Genomic DNA, 14,843 nt, shown 5'->3' on the forward strand with positions numbered 1-14,843 from the left:
TACTTAAGAATATGGTCAAGAGTCATATCTCTAAGTGGAAACAACATTCATTGTATACTTTATTGCAGTAATTAATCAGTGACACTTTGGTAAATGAAGTGTCACATTTTTAGGTGAATTGTGATTTGTTTTCTAGCTTTAAAATCTGAAGGAGATGATTACTATATTAATGGTGCCTGGACTATTGACTGGCCTAGGAAATTTGATGTCGCTGGAACAGCTTTTCACTACAAGAGACCAACTGATGAACCAGAATCCTTGGAAGCTCTAGGTCCTACCTCAGAAAATCTCATCATCATGGTAAATGCATCTTTGCCATTGTATTTCTTCTGTTTGTAATTCCTCCTTGTGAGGTAGGAAGGGGCAGGTTTTACTATCTCTGTTTTACAGGTGATGAAATTAAGGTAAATAAAGGTAAAACGATTTACCGAAGGGTGTTAGAACTGTACAAAGTTAAGGCCATCGTGCTCTTGCTTGAATAGTATTTTTATAACCAAACAAGACAGATGAAAGCAATGGCTCCAAAATACCCATGAAAATGGGAAGCGAAAATTTGATATAAATGCATGTGTTTTATATTATCTTAAATTTCCTATAAGACTTGTTTTGAAATTTTCTTCTTCAAAAGGAATAATAAATATCTGAATGAAGGCTCATTGTATTTTAATTGTCTTCACCAGTTGTTTTCAATGGCAGGTTCTGCTTCAAGAACAGAATTTGGGAATTAGGTATAAGTTCAATGTTCCCATCACTCGAACTGGCAGTGGAGATAATGAAGTTGGCTTTACATGGAATCATCAGCCTTGGTCAGAATGCTCAGCTACTTGTGCTGGAGGTAAGATGCCCACTAGGCAGCCCACCCAGAGGGCAAGATGGAGAACAAAACACATTCGGAGCTATGCTTTGTGTTTGTTAAAAAAGCTAATTGGAAACATTTCTTTCAGGTTTGCTTCAAGCTGTAATTTAGCAAAAGAAACTTTGCTTTAATTATATTATATTCTATTTGTTTTCAACCTCATGTAATTTGTGCAGATTTGTTGGTAAAATACATCTTGGCACAATGAGTGTCTCTGCTGGTGCTTCTCCCAAGACTGTCTTGAAGGTGGGCTGTTTGCCTTTCGTGAACACATTCTTGGTAAAGAACATCAAAAGTTTTAAAAAAGAAAATAAGCAAGAATCAGACATCACAGATGCAACTTCTTGTAATGGGAGATGAGAATGTACGGCTATGTGCTTGTCGTGTGTGTTTGCGTGCCTGTGTGTTTGCCACAATCCTATTCAAACTCCCTTCTCCTGCCATCAAGGGACTGTATACTGGGATACTACAATAATTACTGGTATCTGGGTTCTGGGTTAATGGTGTATACTGACCCCATTACAGTCCCTCAGAGGTAGCTGCTAGGCGGTGGTTGGTGATGTGTTGGTTGTCCCATGTGCGTTTTTCATGGGTGCCTTTTCCCTACAATTTACTCTATTCCTAATCCTCCTCCCTCTAGTGGCCACCAATGCAATTCTTTACCTCTGGCTGGGAGAGCAGGACAGTTGGCTTCCTTCAAAGCCAACACCCTTGCTGCTGCATGGACTGGTGAGTAGAAGTGCTGTGCAAGCAGCATCTTCCTTCTCTCTGGAGACTAAATGCATCGCCTCCACCGTACACCTTGATCCTGATAGGCAAGGAAACAAACCTGTCCTTCAGGCCTAGGCTGGACTAGATCACCTCACCATTCCAGAAGCAAATATTAAATTTTAAATAGTGATATTTAGAATGGGCAAAATTAAAATAAAGTAAATCATCCAATATATTACCTATACTCCTTTTTTAAACTATGCAGAAATATATGCTTTTTATGTAGACTTCATCCTGTCTTATATTTGCATCTTCTGATTTTCAAGTCTTAAATCGGAGAGGTTATTTTTAGAGAAATAATTATCATACAATCTAGTCAGTATTTTTATTTTATTACTTATTACTATTTTTTTTTTGAAATAGATTTTTGCTCTGTTGCCCAAGCTGGAGTGCAGTGGCACAATCATGGTTCACTGCAACCTCAACCTCCGGGGCTCAAGTGATCCTCCCACCTCAGCCTTCTGAGTAGCTAGGACCACCGGAGCACGCCACCACGACCTGGCTAATTTTTAAAATTTTTGTAAAGATAGGATCTCACTGTGTTGCCTAGGCTTCTCTTGAACTCCTGGCCTCAAGCATTCCTCCTGCCTCAGTGTCCCAAAATGCTGGGATTACAGGCATGGGCCATCACTCCCAGCCTAATTCAGTATTTTTAATCTCATACAGAATTAAAGCAATGATTAACTACAACTCCAATTTCAATATAAAGTCTATACAACATGAAAAAACAAAAAAGATGAATAATATATTGATGTTCTCTACTGTGTAAAGTATCATGAAACATGGTTATGTATAATTTGTGACATATTTTAAAAGATCTCTAGTTCCCATCCATTTTATGTGTAAAATGGCTGGTGATTTGTAATGTAAAGTTTTTAAAGCCATAGGGCATTACCACTTTTAAATAAATAAATATATGCAACTAATTGATCAAGTATATGCCATTGCATTATTTTTTAGTGGCATTTATACGTGTATCTTTCTTTTATTCAGTTCAATTCTTTTTATTCTATAAATTAACTTTTCCCTTTGCATATTCCAACAAAAAGTCTTCTAGAACAGTACGTACATAATTCAGGCCCTGAGGCAAGGTGGAATGAACTTATTAAAGAAGAATTAAAATAATTTAAAGTTTAGGAAATCTAATAAGGATCGTCTAAAGTTGAGGTGGATTAGCTTGTAGAAAAGAAAGCTAAGAGGATGCGTATTAGTATGCGACAGAAGGTTGAATGGAAATTCTTAGAGCCGGTTCATCTTTGTACTGAAATTGCTATATTTGGGGATGGTTTAGACACAGTCTTGTCTGAGACCAAGAAGGGATTAAATGAATTCTCAATGTTCCTTCAATCCTATGATTTTATGTGTTCAGAAAAGAGATAGTCCAACAAAAAAACAAAGAAGAAGAGGAAAAAGGCCATGAGAACTGAATTTGGAAGAAAAAAATATAATTTTGTTGAAGTAGGAAAGTAAAAAGTCTAGATGAGTGTCATTTTTTCCCATAACACTTGTATTGAGAAATAGAAGTGATTTCTTGTGGTAGGGGGTTAAAAAAAAAAAAAAGACAGGGAGAAAAGCCTCTGGAAGGGAGAGCTTTCTCTTCCTTGTTATTTATCCTTCTTTCCGTGATCTGGAACTACTGGTCTTAGATACTGGAGGTGGTTCTGGGAACTCACATTAGGCTTGGTTGTGGGTGATTATGAGCATTCTTGAGGCTCTTGCCTTCTTCAGATGAAGGGCATGGTGTGAAGAGCTGCCATTTGTTTTGGTAAGTGGTTCTCAAAGTCTGCTCCCCACCCCCAGCAGCATCTATATCATTTAGAAACTTGTTAGAAATGCTAATTTGAGTGCCCCATTTCAGACCTACTGAACAGAAACTCTTCAAGTGGAGCCCATTAATCTGTGTTTTAACAAGCCCTGCAGGTGATTTGGATGCTCGCTCAAATGTGTGTACCACTGGTCTTGGCTGACAGAGAAACCAAATCCAGTGTTCTAGACACATGGAATCCATGTCCTCATCACTGAAGTCTGTGCATCTTTGTAGACTCATTTTGCCCCTAGAACAATATCCGAAACATAGTAGGTACCCAATAAATGCACTTTATTGAGCACCTTACTGAGGCCAGTGGTGGCCTCCCAAAGTGCTAGATGAGTGAATGAGTAAAAGGAATTAATTTTGGCAATTATATATTTGTGCTTGTCCTTTCTAATGTGGGAGATGAAAGTTTAGAGTTGCTACTTTTCTTATAGAGTGAGGCAAAGCTTTGCCAAGGAGAAAACAGTATAATTTTAATTAGCATAGGTAAGTAAAACCAAGCTCCTCTCTTTTTTACTTTGTTTTTTGTTTTGTTTTGAGTTTTTTTGTTTTTTGAGACAGTCTCACTCTGTCGCCCAGGCTGGAGCGCAGTGGTGCGATCTTGGCTCACTGCAATCTCTGCCTCCCGGGTTTAAGCGACTATCTCACCTCAGCATCCCAAGTAGCTCGGACTACAGGTGCCACCACCACGCCCGGCTAATTTTTGTATTTTTAGTAGAGACGGAGTTTCACCATGTTGGCCAGGTGGTCTTGAACTCCTGACCTCAAGTAATCCACCTGCGTCAGCCTCCCAAAGTGCAAGGATTACAGGCGTGAGTCACCACACCTAGCCATCTTGCTTACTTTGAATAGGTGGAAAATATTTCCTAGGATATAGAGTGTAGGAATCAATTATTGAAGTTGCTCTTCTTATACATACCCTCACTTTTAACCCCAGGTTCTTTAAATACAGGAAGCTTATGATTGAGGGAAGTGAAGTCCCTTTAGGGTTTAGGAACTTTGACCCAAGAAAAAGCCAGAGTCATCTTCTCCTTCATGAAATTTCATTTTATAGTTAAGAAACCTTTCAAGAAGAAGTCATTTCTACCTAGCTTTCACTCAGAAACTAAGGATTAATTCTAAAGTCAGTTTTTTTGTTGTTTTTTATTTTTTGTTTGTTTGTTTGTTTGTTTGTTGCTGTCAATAAGTCTATTGTCTATATAAGGGACATTTTGGGATGGTTCCACCTCATCCTTTTAACTTCTTTCTTGGGCTTCTTCTCATAGACTGGATTCTCTCCTTTGGCAGCATGAGCTTTCTTACACATCTTCCCCATCATGTCTAGAGTTATGCTGTTCTTTATGTATTGAGAGAACTGTTTCTTGTAAGCGTCTTCATCTTCCTCCATTAAGTAGCACATGTAATCTGAAATATTCTGGCCCATGGTGTGCTTCTGGTGTATTTCTACATTAAATTATTTGCTTCCAGAATCATAACCAGGGAATTGTTTGGTACTGTGAGGGATAGAGAAGCCTCCGTCCACAGCTCCCTTCAGGGTACCAAAAACTTTATTGCCAGTGGTAGTTCTGGCAAGGCCTGCATCCAAATAGCAGACAAAGGCACCCTTTTGAACATCAGTGCTTTCCACATTATACATTCATCTTCAGTCACCTCAGCTTGGCCTTCATAGATCTTATCCATGCCAAACCTATTGAAAAGCCTGGGCCCGCAGCAGGCCAATATAATACGCTGCGGCATCATTTGTCAGGCCAATCTTCACACCATATTTTGGCAGTTCATGTGCATATGCTGTGCAAACTATCACATCCCCTTCTATATGGGGATAAGCAATCTGACAAATGGTATCTCTGTTTGTTACATGAACTATCAACCTGTATTTAGGTGTGTGTGTGTTTTATTTATTTATTGTCCACCATTTGACAGAGACCTGCAGGCGCAGCAGTGCTAGATGGGGAAAAGGGATAAAGTCAGTTCTTAACTGGGATACTCCATGTTCATCTCTCCAAGGAGGTGCTGGGTGTCTTAAGGCTGTCAAAATTCTTTTAAGTGACAAAGAGAAAACAAGAAATATTTCAAGGAACTTTTGGTGGCAGTCTCACAAGATCTTTCAGTGTTCTCACTTGTTATTGTCCTGCATGTGTTTTATTAATATCCAGACCTTTGGGCTTTAATTGAGTTTGGGAGCAATAATGATAGCTTGATCTTATGAGATCTTTTAAGATAAGAAGCTTGAAACATTTTCTGTTGCTTAGCAGATCCAGTGACAAATCTAATGCTACAGGAAACTTTGGTGATTCAGTCCAAGTAATGGTCTTTTCTCTGAGTCAGTGATGAAACACTTCCTTTGCCTCAAAAGGACATGGAGATGCTATGGGGTGTTGTCTTCAGGATACGTGTGATTTTTGAGATACAGCTGCAACTCTTCCTCAGAGAGAAATCCAAGCCCAAAATCATGACTATTTCCAGAACCATTGCTACTAGAATTTGTTTCTGTATTCCTTACCCAAACTTATTTTGTACTTTGTAATTTACTGACTCCCAAATTTATATGCTACCATTGGATTAGTGATTATAATCAGGTGCTAATTAATAAATCTTGGCTGGGTAAGGAAAGTTGTATTGTTTTGAAATACAAAGCTGTAGCAGATTTTTAAAAGTAGTAATTTATGCCAGTATACTTATGCACTGTGACTTCTAAAAGTTTCAAATAACAAATATTGTATATTCATCCTTTGATTTTATTCATACGTATTCTCTTTTTACTGATGTTTGGCTAGATGTGTGGTTCTCAAATTTAAGCACACATCAGAGTTACCTGAAGGACTTGTTAGGACACAGATTGCTATGTTCTACCAACAATTTCTGATTCAGTAGTCTAGGGGAAGCTTTACGAATTTACATTTCTAAGTTTCCAGGTGTTGCTGGTGCCACTGGCTCAGGAACTATACTTCGAGGCTCCAGGGTAGACACTTAGATTTCCTAAAGTAAATGCCCACTAAACAGACTGACAAGTCTTTTAGGTAATAATCCATATTATAGTTGGAACCACAGTATCACTAATCTTTTTTGGTGACAGGTGGTTCTACTGCTCAGCTATGTAATAATAAAATTGTAAAGTTTAAAACATTTTCTGGTACTGTATTTCATTTGATCATCCTCAGTAGCTACATAAGATAGGCATTGAAATTATTAGTCATAATTTATAGATAGAATTCAAGTAATTTGCTGAAATCAAGACCTAGCAATTTAGTCTCTAGTGACCTTTTTAATTTAGTAATGCAGTATTCTCTTGTAATAAAAAGAGCTTTTTCACCAGTTGGCCACCTCAGTAGGGAAACATGATATATCCCCACCCATAAAGATCTCCTTCACTAGCTTGAAATTTCATTTTTTCAATTGCTTTCCCTAGAGCAATGATTCTTAACTTTGGCTGCACAGTGGAATACCCAAGGAGAACTTTAAAGAATGATGATACTTTGTCCCCACCCCGAGAGAGTCTTCTTTAATTGGCTGGGGGTATGGCCTGGGCATCACATTTTGAAAAGTTCCATAGGTAATTCTAATGTACAGCCAAGGTTGAGAAGTACTGCTTTTGAAACTGATTAAAAATTTTAGTCTTCAAAAAATTAACATTCAGATGCAAATACCTCTGGGAGCATTACTAACACATATCTCTGTTTTTAAGTGGCTACTAGTTGAATTCTAAGGTTATGAGACTTAGGAATGGGTATCTGGGATGGGAAAGTAGAGAGGAGCATCAGAGAAGGGAATGAAAGAAGGGATAGCATGCTACTTAATTTCATAATTTTGTTTAATATGGCCATTGGCCTCGGGCATGCCTATATATTTACAGTCTTCCTTCACTTGATGGATCATATAAACATCCAATTAATGTAATAAATGCTTTTAAAACTGACTGAAATTGTGCTAAACAGATTTCTGTTTATTAGAATAAACAGAAATTTATTCTAATTTCAAGTTTATCTGATACTTAACAGAGCTAAAATGAGTAGATGGTTGGGTATTCAACCAACTTTAATTTAGATGCACAAGTCAGAATAGAAGAGGCATATGGCCCCTGTTTGAACTCAGTTATTATGAACACTGATACAATTTGTTTTCTTTTAAATTACAGTTCTAATCAGAGAAGGCCTTCTATTTTTTAGGAAATTACTTTCTTTAAGGGAATGAATCTTTGCAGAATGCAGCAATATTCATGATAATTTTCTACCCTACTCTTCTGGGTGTGTGCTCATTTCCCTCTGTTCATACCATTCTCATTTCACTCCCATCCCCTCTTCTTACTTAATATTATACAATGCTTAGGCTTTAAAGTGAAACCTTCCAAAGCCCATTAACCGATAATTGATGCTGTAGTGTTGTATTTAACTTTGTACCTGTTCTGTTAGAAAATAAACCTTAAGAATACTTTATTTTCAGTACAAATAAATATCAGAAATACATATGATATTTTATATTTATTACAATTTTATATTTATGCTCTAAATATACAGTCTTTGTCCTGCCATTGGCTCTATTGACACTCCTGATTACTTTCTCCAAATATTTTTCTAGATTTTTCTTTCTTCTTCTTTGTATAGAAGTATGAAAATTACATACCAAAGAACTTAATTTGGTCAAGTTTCTGCTAATACACAAAAGCATCTCTCTGCTAAACATTGCTTTGCAGCTCTTTGGGGGAAGAGATAAAGCTATGCTTAGATTAATGAGGAGTTAGGAAGGAGACTGGTTTACTGTTAGAGATATTTTTTATTTTGTTTGAAGATCAAAGAGCACAGATTTTATTTTACGTATACTATATGGTTATACAGGAATGTTTCTGATCAGTCATCATTGACTATTTAAAATTCTATTATTACTTTTTCTTTTACATTTACATAGTCTAATTTTATTTGTGTGTTTGATGTGTCTTTTATTATACTTTTTCTTCCCTGAATGTCATTTTGAGCCTAATTTATGAGTCTGTGTGTGTGTATATTTGTGTGTGCATGTGTGTGTGTGTGTGTGTGAGAGAGAGAACAGCATATAAACATAGAAGATATTTACGTCTTCCTTTTTTTGAGCTAGGACAAATTCTTTTTATTTTACTTTTTGAATCTGTGCCTGATTCTTTTTTTTTTTTCTTTTTTTTTTTTGAGACGAAGTCTGGCTCTGTTGCCCAGGCTGGAGTGCAGTGGCACGATCATGGCTCACTGCAACCTCCACCTTCCTGGTTCAAGCAATTCTCCTGCCTCAGCCTCCCGAGTAGCTGGAATTACAGGCACATGCCACCACGCCTGGCTGATTTTTTTGTAATTTTAGTAGAGACGGGGCTTCACATGTTGGCCAGACTGGTCTCAAACTCCTGACCTCAGGCAATCCACCCGCCTCAGCCTCCCCAAGTCATCTGGATTCTTATACATGTTGTGGCTGGTTTTGACTCTTTGAGATTTTTAAGATGATTTATATGATTTCCAACTACTATTTTGAATTTTCCTGATGTGGGACCGTGTTTTTCAAACTGTACGAAGGTGCCCAAGGGCACTGCAGAACATTGTACATTTTCAGGGGAAACATAGCTATATTGATCTTACAGCATACAAATCATTATAAGTAAGTTATTTGGAACTAACTACTAAGTAAGACTCTTAGTCATTTTTTTTCTGTCTTGGGGATGTTATTTTAAAAATTGGAGATACTAAGGATACTGTGAACTGAAAAAGTTTGAGAACCCCTAATTTAGGGTAAAATGAGTATCATTAAAGTTGGATTAAAAATGTCACCTAACTTCCTTTCATTAGATGTTGAATTTCATTTCAGAAGAGAAAATAAATGCATATAAGCTGCTCATTATTCAGGGCCCTGGTGATGTTTGGAATTTAAAACTGGAGACTCTTCTGTACTTCTAGCTAAGAGACTAGAGGTTTTGCATAATATGTAAATTTCTCTCTCATATCTATATTCCTTCTGATGTGTCCTCCTGAATATGTTTCCTTTCTCCATCTCTGTTAGTTTGGGGTAAGAATGGTGGGTGATTAAAGCAAAGGAAAAAAAGAAAGGAAGGAAAGAAGGAACTATATATTTAAAGGAGAAATTGTTAGCAACTTCTTTCCTGACAGCTAACAATTTTATGTGATAACCTATACTATTGCATTTATTAATAACACAATTTTCAGATTACTTTTAACAAATCTATCATGCCTTGGCCCCTTTAAAAAGTTGGATATTTCTGCATTGTTTCTTGGAAACATTTGTTCCTATTATATATTTTATTGTTTTCAGGAATGATACAACACAAGCATAATGTAGACTTAAAAGTATAGTAAGTCCATTCTAAAATGACAGTTTTTAAATTATTTTAAAAAATAATTATTAGAAAATATGTAGTACAGTCTTTAGGACAGTACTAATAGCTGACTAAAAGAGAACAGCTCTCAAAGTACCAGATAAAACAGAGACAAATGCTTTACATTTTCACAGATGTCCTTTTAATTTTTTGTCAATTCTAAGATGTCTAACACATTTAATATCACTAAGAGGTTAATTCACATTATTACTGAACTAACAGAATGTGCTTCAAACAAACAAGGGTTTTGAGACTTACGTTTTACAGACATAATAACAAAAATAATGACTAACACTTGTATTGCAGCTTATAAAGGACACATTCACTGTACCTTTCACAGAAACTCAAAGCAGAGGAGCCCCAAATGGAGCATAGGAAAACAAAGTCCAGTTGTTTTTTTTCAAGATTCAAAATAGACTTGGTTGAAATTAAGTGTGAAAGACATAAAAAGGTTGAATCCTATAACAAATGTGCTTATCTTTGACTTAGGAGTTACCAATCCAGAAGTTATTTTCAGCGTTAAATAAAAGATTACAGAGGGAAACTTTAGTTTGAATAGTTAAAAGCACTTTATTCAATGCCATTCATTTCCCTCTGAAGAAACATAGTTGTACAGTTAGTTTTAAAGAAAAATTCCCTGTGAAAGATAGTTTCTGTGTGGGGTTGTACAATGTACTATTATTTTTTGAAATCATGAAGGTCTTTTTACATTTGAGTCCTGTATATATCAAACTGAGATATAAAACCTATCACTGAGAATTTTAAAATAATACAAATCCCCTATAAAAAAATGACTTGAGTTTAGAAAGAATAAAGGTTTGCATTCAGCTTTGTTCATCATTATTCCCTAGTTTTCACTTTGGTCTTTGAAAAATAATATATTTATCGGACTAGACAATGGTCTGTCACTGCATTAACTATGACATCCCCCTATTCAATCTCTCCCACAATTCCCTCCTCTCAGTTCACTTTCAATGTTGTGAAGGAAGAGTGTCCTTTAATCTGGGATTAACTATACCTGACATCATAACAGGGCACCTGTGAACATCACAGCCCCCAAGATCCTAGACTCTGTCATCATTAACCTTGTTGGGTTAGTTCTAGTATAACTTGGCTCTTGAGATTGCAGAGTAACTCTTCCCTACAAACTCATGTTTGTGGTTGGTTCACACTTCTGGAAGCTAATATGTGTATTCATTTATTTATCTATAATAATTTTCATTTATCTTTTTTCCTTAAGCATATGATTTCCCCTATATAACTACTTTTACAAAAGTTCTTTGAATTTTCCTGTATATTTTCAATATAACTTAAGCTTAAAGTCTTACATATGAAGGATTATTTTGATAATCTTGACATGTTTTACTGTTTACCTCTGCACGTTGTTGGTTGCATTTTCTCTAATGTGAAGATTGGTAACCGAAGGCAAGAAATCTCTAAGCCAAAATATTCTCCTAGTGCTGTTTCATCATTTCATCAGTCCTCTTTCATCATCTCTATTGCTTTAGTAATTATATTCTTCCCTAACATGAGCAGGGTTTGGATACATATTCACTCACTGAAAAACTTGGGTGAGTGTGAAACCAAAGTTTGAGTGCATTCCTGTTGTATTAATGATGTATATATCACAGGTCATGTTTCACTTCACAAAAATTCTTTCCAAAATAGTATTTTTAACAGTCATAACATTATTCATCTTTACAAGGTTGAATGCATAAAATACTTTTGGAAAAAATAAAGCCTTTTAAAAATAAAGCATTTTATTATGGTAAGCATGATCATCCTGATTTTGTGGGAACTTATGATATTACTATTTCCATTTTTACTTGAAGAAAATGACGATTTTAGTTTAAAAGCTATAGAGTTAGTATATGATTAGATCCTTATTTTAACTCAAATTTGAAATATTTCAAGATTTGGTTCCAAGAAAGGGATTTTATATATGTTTAAAAGAAAAGCCTGTCTATTGATGATAAATACATCACACTGTGTGGAAGAAGCTCAAGGCCTTTGTACTCTCAACAATATTCCTCTAAAATTTAAATAAAATACCAATAACAAGCTCTTACTTAAGGTCATGGAGATTACTTTCTAGTATAATATAACTAATCCTTTTTTTTTTCCTAGAGAGAGGGTCTTGCTATGTTGCCCAGGCTGGAGTACAGTTGCACAGTAATAGCTCACTGCAGGCTAGAGCTCCTGGCCTCAAGTGATCCTCCTGCTTCAGCCTCCCGAGTTGCTGAGATTACAGGCGTTAGCGTGGACACCCATGCTGGGTATACCAGCATGATTTAATTCTTCATATTAGGAAACTTACCTTTCACAATTTCCTATTTCTAGTTACTATTCTGCCTCTTGACATGTGTAACCCCTTTGACACGTACCTTACACTGGTACAAACTTAGGCACTGAAACAAGACTACAAAACCAAATGAAAAGAAACATGCCTGTGTTCTAGACTTACTCTGTAGAATACAGAAGAAAAGCAGACACATAAGAGAGAGAGAATTGGTAGAAAAAAATGTTGAACAATTGAAATGTGGAGGGAGAGAAGAGAAGGCAACTTTTATAGAATTTTGGATCTGGAAGAAACATTCTAAATTATCTCTATGTATTTGATTATCTCCTTTTACAAAGAAGAATGAAAACTTGCCTTAGGTCATTTATCTAAACCACTTAGAAGTCAAAAAGAGGTAACCAAACATGGCAGAATTTGGGATGAGGAAAAACAAAGGAACAAGATAAAGTGAAAAGTAATGATATAGTAATTTGGCTATGAAAAGAGTCCTTCAGATCAGTGAGGATCAGGAAAAGAGAAATCAGACAGTAATAAGACAAAATAGAGAAACTATAAACTAAAAATATTAGACCTGAAAATGCACTATTTTATTAGATATCTTTCATCATGTAATATAATTATAATGATACTTGCCCTATTCCACCCTATCCCCATTTTAATGTAATCCCATTGAGGTCAAGACTTGTCTTACTCAGTAACTTTCTCCCTTATAGTACTAAAAAAGTATACATTAGACATAGTAGAAACTAAATTAGTTAAAAAGTTAGATACTTTATATGGAAAAGATTACTCTTAATAGCTAAGGAGTAATAGGAATTCTCTCCAGGGATAAGCTCAGTATATGTATGTTCCACCCTACCTTACCATTACTAAACACAGTTGTTCTAGAAAAATACAATATTTTAGAGCTACATTTTGCTTTTGATCATCCTGTTTCCTGAGGACATCCAGTTTTGCTTAGGACAGAAGGAAAGACACTGAAAAGGACAGAAGGTAAGGCACTGAAAAGAGAAGGGAAGCCTTTGAAAGATAAAAACTAGCAGGAGGCTCTTCGAAAGAAGGAACCATATGGGTGGAGTTGATTGGTACCCTGGGTTCCAGCTGTTAGATCCAAGGCAGATGGGCTTTGCTCTGCCCTGCAAATGCTTGTGTCTGGCCAACAATCACACGGCACAACAGCCAGATTCCAGCAGTGAAAGGCAGAGCAGAGAGACATTTTTTTTCCTGGCACTTGTCACTCTTTGGATGCTATCTGCATTAAAGATTTAAATTAAATTAATATTGCTGGCCATATGCTCTGTATACTGTAGTTATATAGTGTTGTCTTGGTTGCTAGCTACTATGGATGCTGTGGTTAAGCAAATTGTTGCCTTAGCCAGCAGACACATTTTTAGTACAAACTCTGACTTTTTAATGTTTCCCCCTTCTCCAGAAAACTGTTTCTTGGGTAGATATAATGTGCTATGCCACTAATTTAAATTGTTTAGATGTTGGTTAGCCCATCAGTTCCAAGAATACATTTATACTTCTTTCTTTTTATTATTGACTCACTCACAGGTGGTTATAGAATGCCCATTTATCCATACATGGTCTATCACTGAAATGATGGGACTGATGAGTAGAGTTGAGAAGACTTAGAAGGTCTTTCTCCTGCCCTTCACCACCCCCGACCCATCCTTCTCGGTTTAACACATATCACCCTTGCAAGTTAAATTCAAGTTGTAATTTCTGTGCATTGAGTGCCTTCTTTCTACTTTTAAGATGGTAAATTGCCCTGAGAAAAGCAATATATTGCCAAATACTGTGTTACAAATGAGTTTACAAAATTATTTCATTCTCTGAAAGAAGAGAGAGCTAGGAACACATTGGGCAGCTGATAAGAGGAGTAGAGGGATTGGAATGGAGGCAAGAAATGAAGAGGAGCGATGGTCTCTGAAATCTTTGCTCAGACTGGGACTCACTTGAACCATCACCACCCCCTAGAGTAAGAACAGCAGATGGTTTCCATCCAGGACTCACTTGCCCTTTGGTGGGCTTCTTGCACATTTTCCTTTGGTATATACTGTATAAAAATACTATTAAAGCCATTTCTTGATGTGTAGCTAGAGCAGTGATTCAAGTGCAGTATGCCTTCTTCCCATTGTATAAAATAACCTTTGATGGGAAAACAGATCTTTAACTTTTAACTATTGGCAGAAAATTAAATATAGGATCTGACATTTAAACTTATGGACAAAAAGTGAGGGTTACATTTCCATGTTAAGGACCATCATATTTGAATCTTTAGTATCAAAGAATGAAAAGATAAGCAAATTAAAAGTCTTTAAACAGAATATACCTTTTGTAGAGGGTTTTAAGTAAATATATATTGGCAATATCATCTTTTATAATTAACTTTTGTAATATGAAGCCATTACTTTTTTTAAGCATGGAAGAAGGATTGCATTAAAAAACATATACATACAGTTTGCATGCCAGTAACTTTAGGTGTTTAAGAATAAAATATAATTAGTTTATTTTTATTAAATTCTGCAGAACATCTGCTTATCTCCAGGAGATCTGGACACTAAGCCACTAGAATTTTGTTTTTGATTAGGTACACACTGACTGGTCATGTGGACATTTTATGTTTTTGTTATAAACTGTAAGTCTTTAGATTTGAAGGCATCGTGGTTTCGTGTAACTGGATGTAATTATTCCCAACCGGGTTTAAAATCAACATCTTAGCAATGTTTTACAGACTACTTTAAAAGAAGTT

The 14,843-nt window shown here is 36.0% G+C and overlaps 1 protein-coding gene across 10 annotated transcripts in view; it reads left to right on the plus strand.

The window, feature by feature from the left end:
• ADAMTS6 (ADAM metallopeptidase with thrombospondin type 1 motif 6) overlaps positions 1–14,843 on the plus strand; it is a 333,405-nt gene that overhangs the window by 271,268 nt on the left and 47,294 nt on the right. For 8 of the 10 annotated variants that reach the window (XR_005234665.2, XM_037982239.2, XM_037982240.2 and 5 more), the window contains 2 exons: positions 137–300; positions 697–835. Coding sequence is in view for 9 of the 10 variants with exons in the window: in XM_037982239.2 (XP_037838167.2) it covers positions 137–300; positions 697–835 (303 nt within the window). In the remaining variant the exon portion in view is untranslated. Of the gene's footprint in view, positions 1–136; positions 301–696; positions 836–1,496; positions 1,586–14,843 lie in introns of all 10 variants that reach the window. The other 2 variants (XM_037982243.2, XM_073014733.1) reach the window with 1 other exon arrangement.

The sequence above is a fragment of the Chlorocebus sabaeus genome, chromosome 4 (genome assembly GCF_047675955.1).
Source record: "Chlorocebus sabaeus isolate Y175 chromosome 4, mChlSab1.0.hap1, whole genome shotgun sequence".
Lineage (NCBI taxonomy): Eukaryota > Metazoa > Chordata > Mammalia > Primates > Cercopithecidae > Chlorocebus > Chlorocebus sabaeus.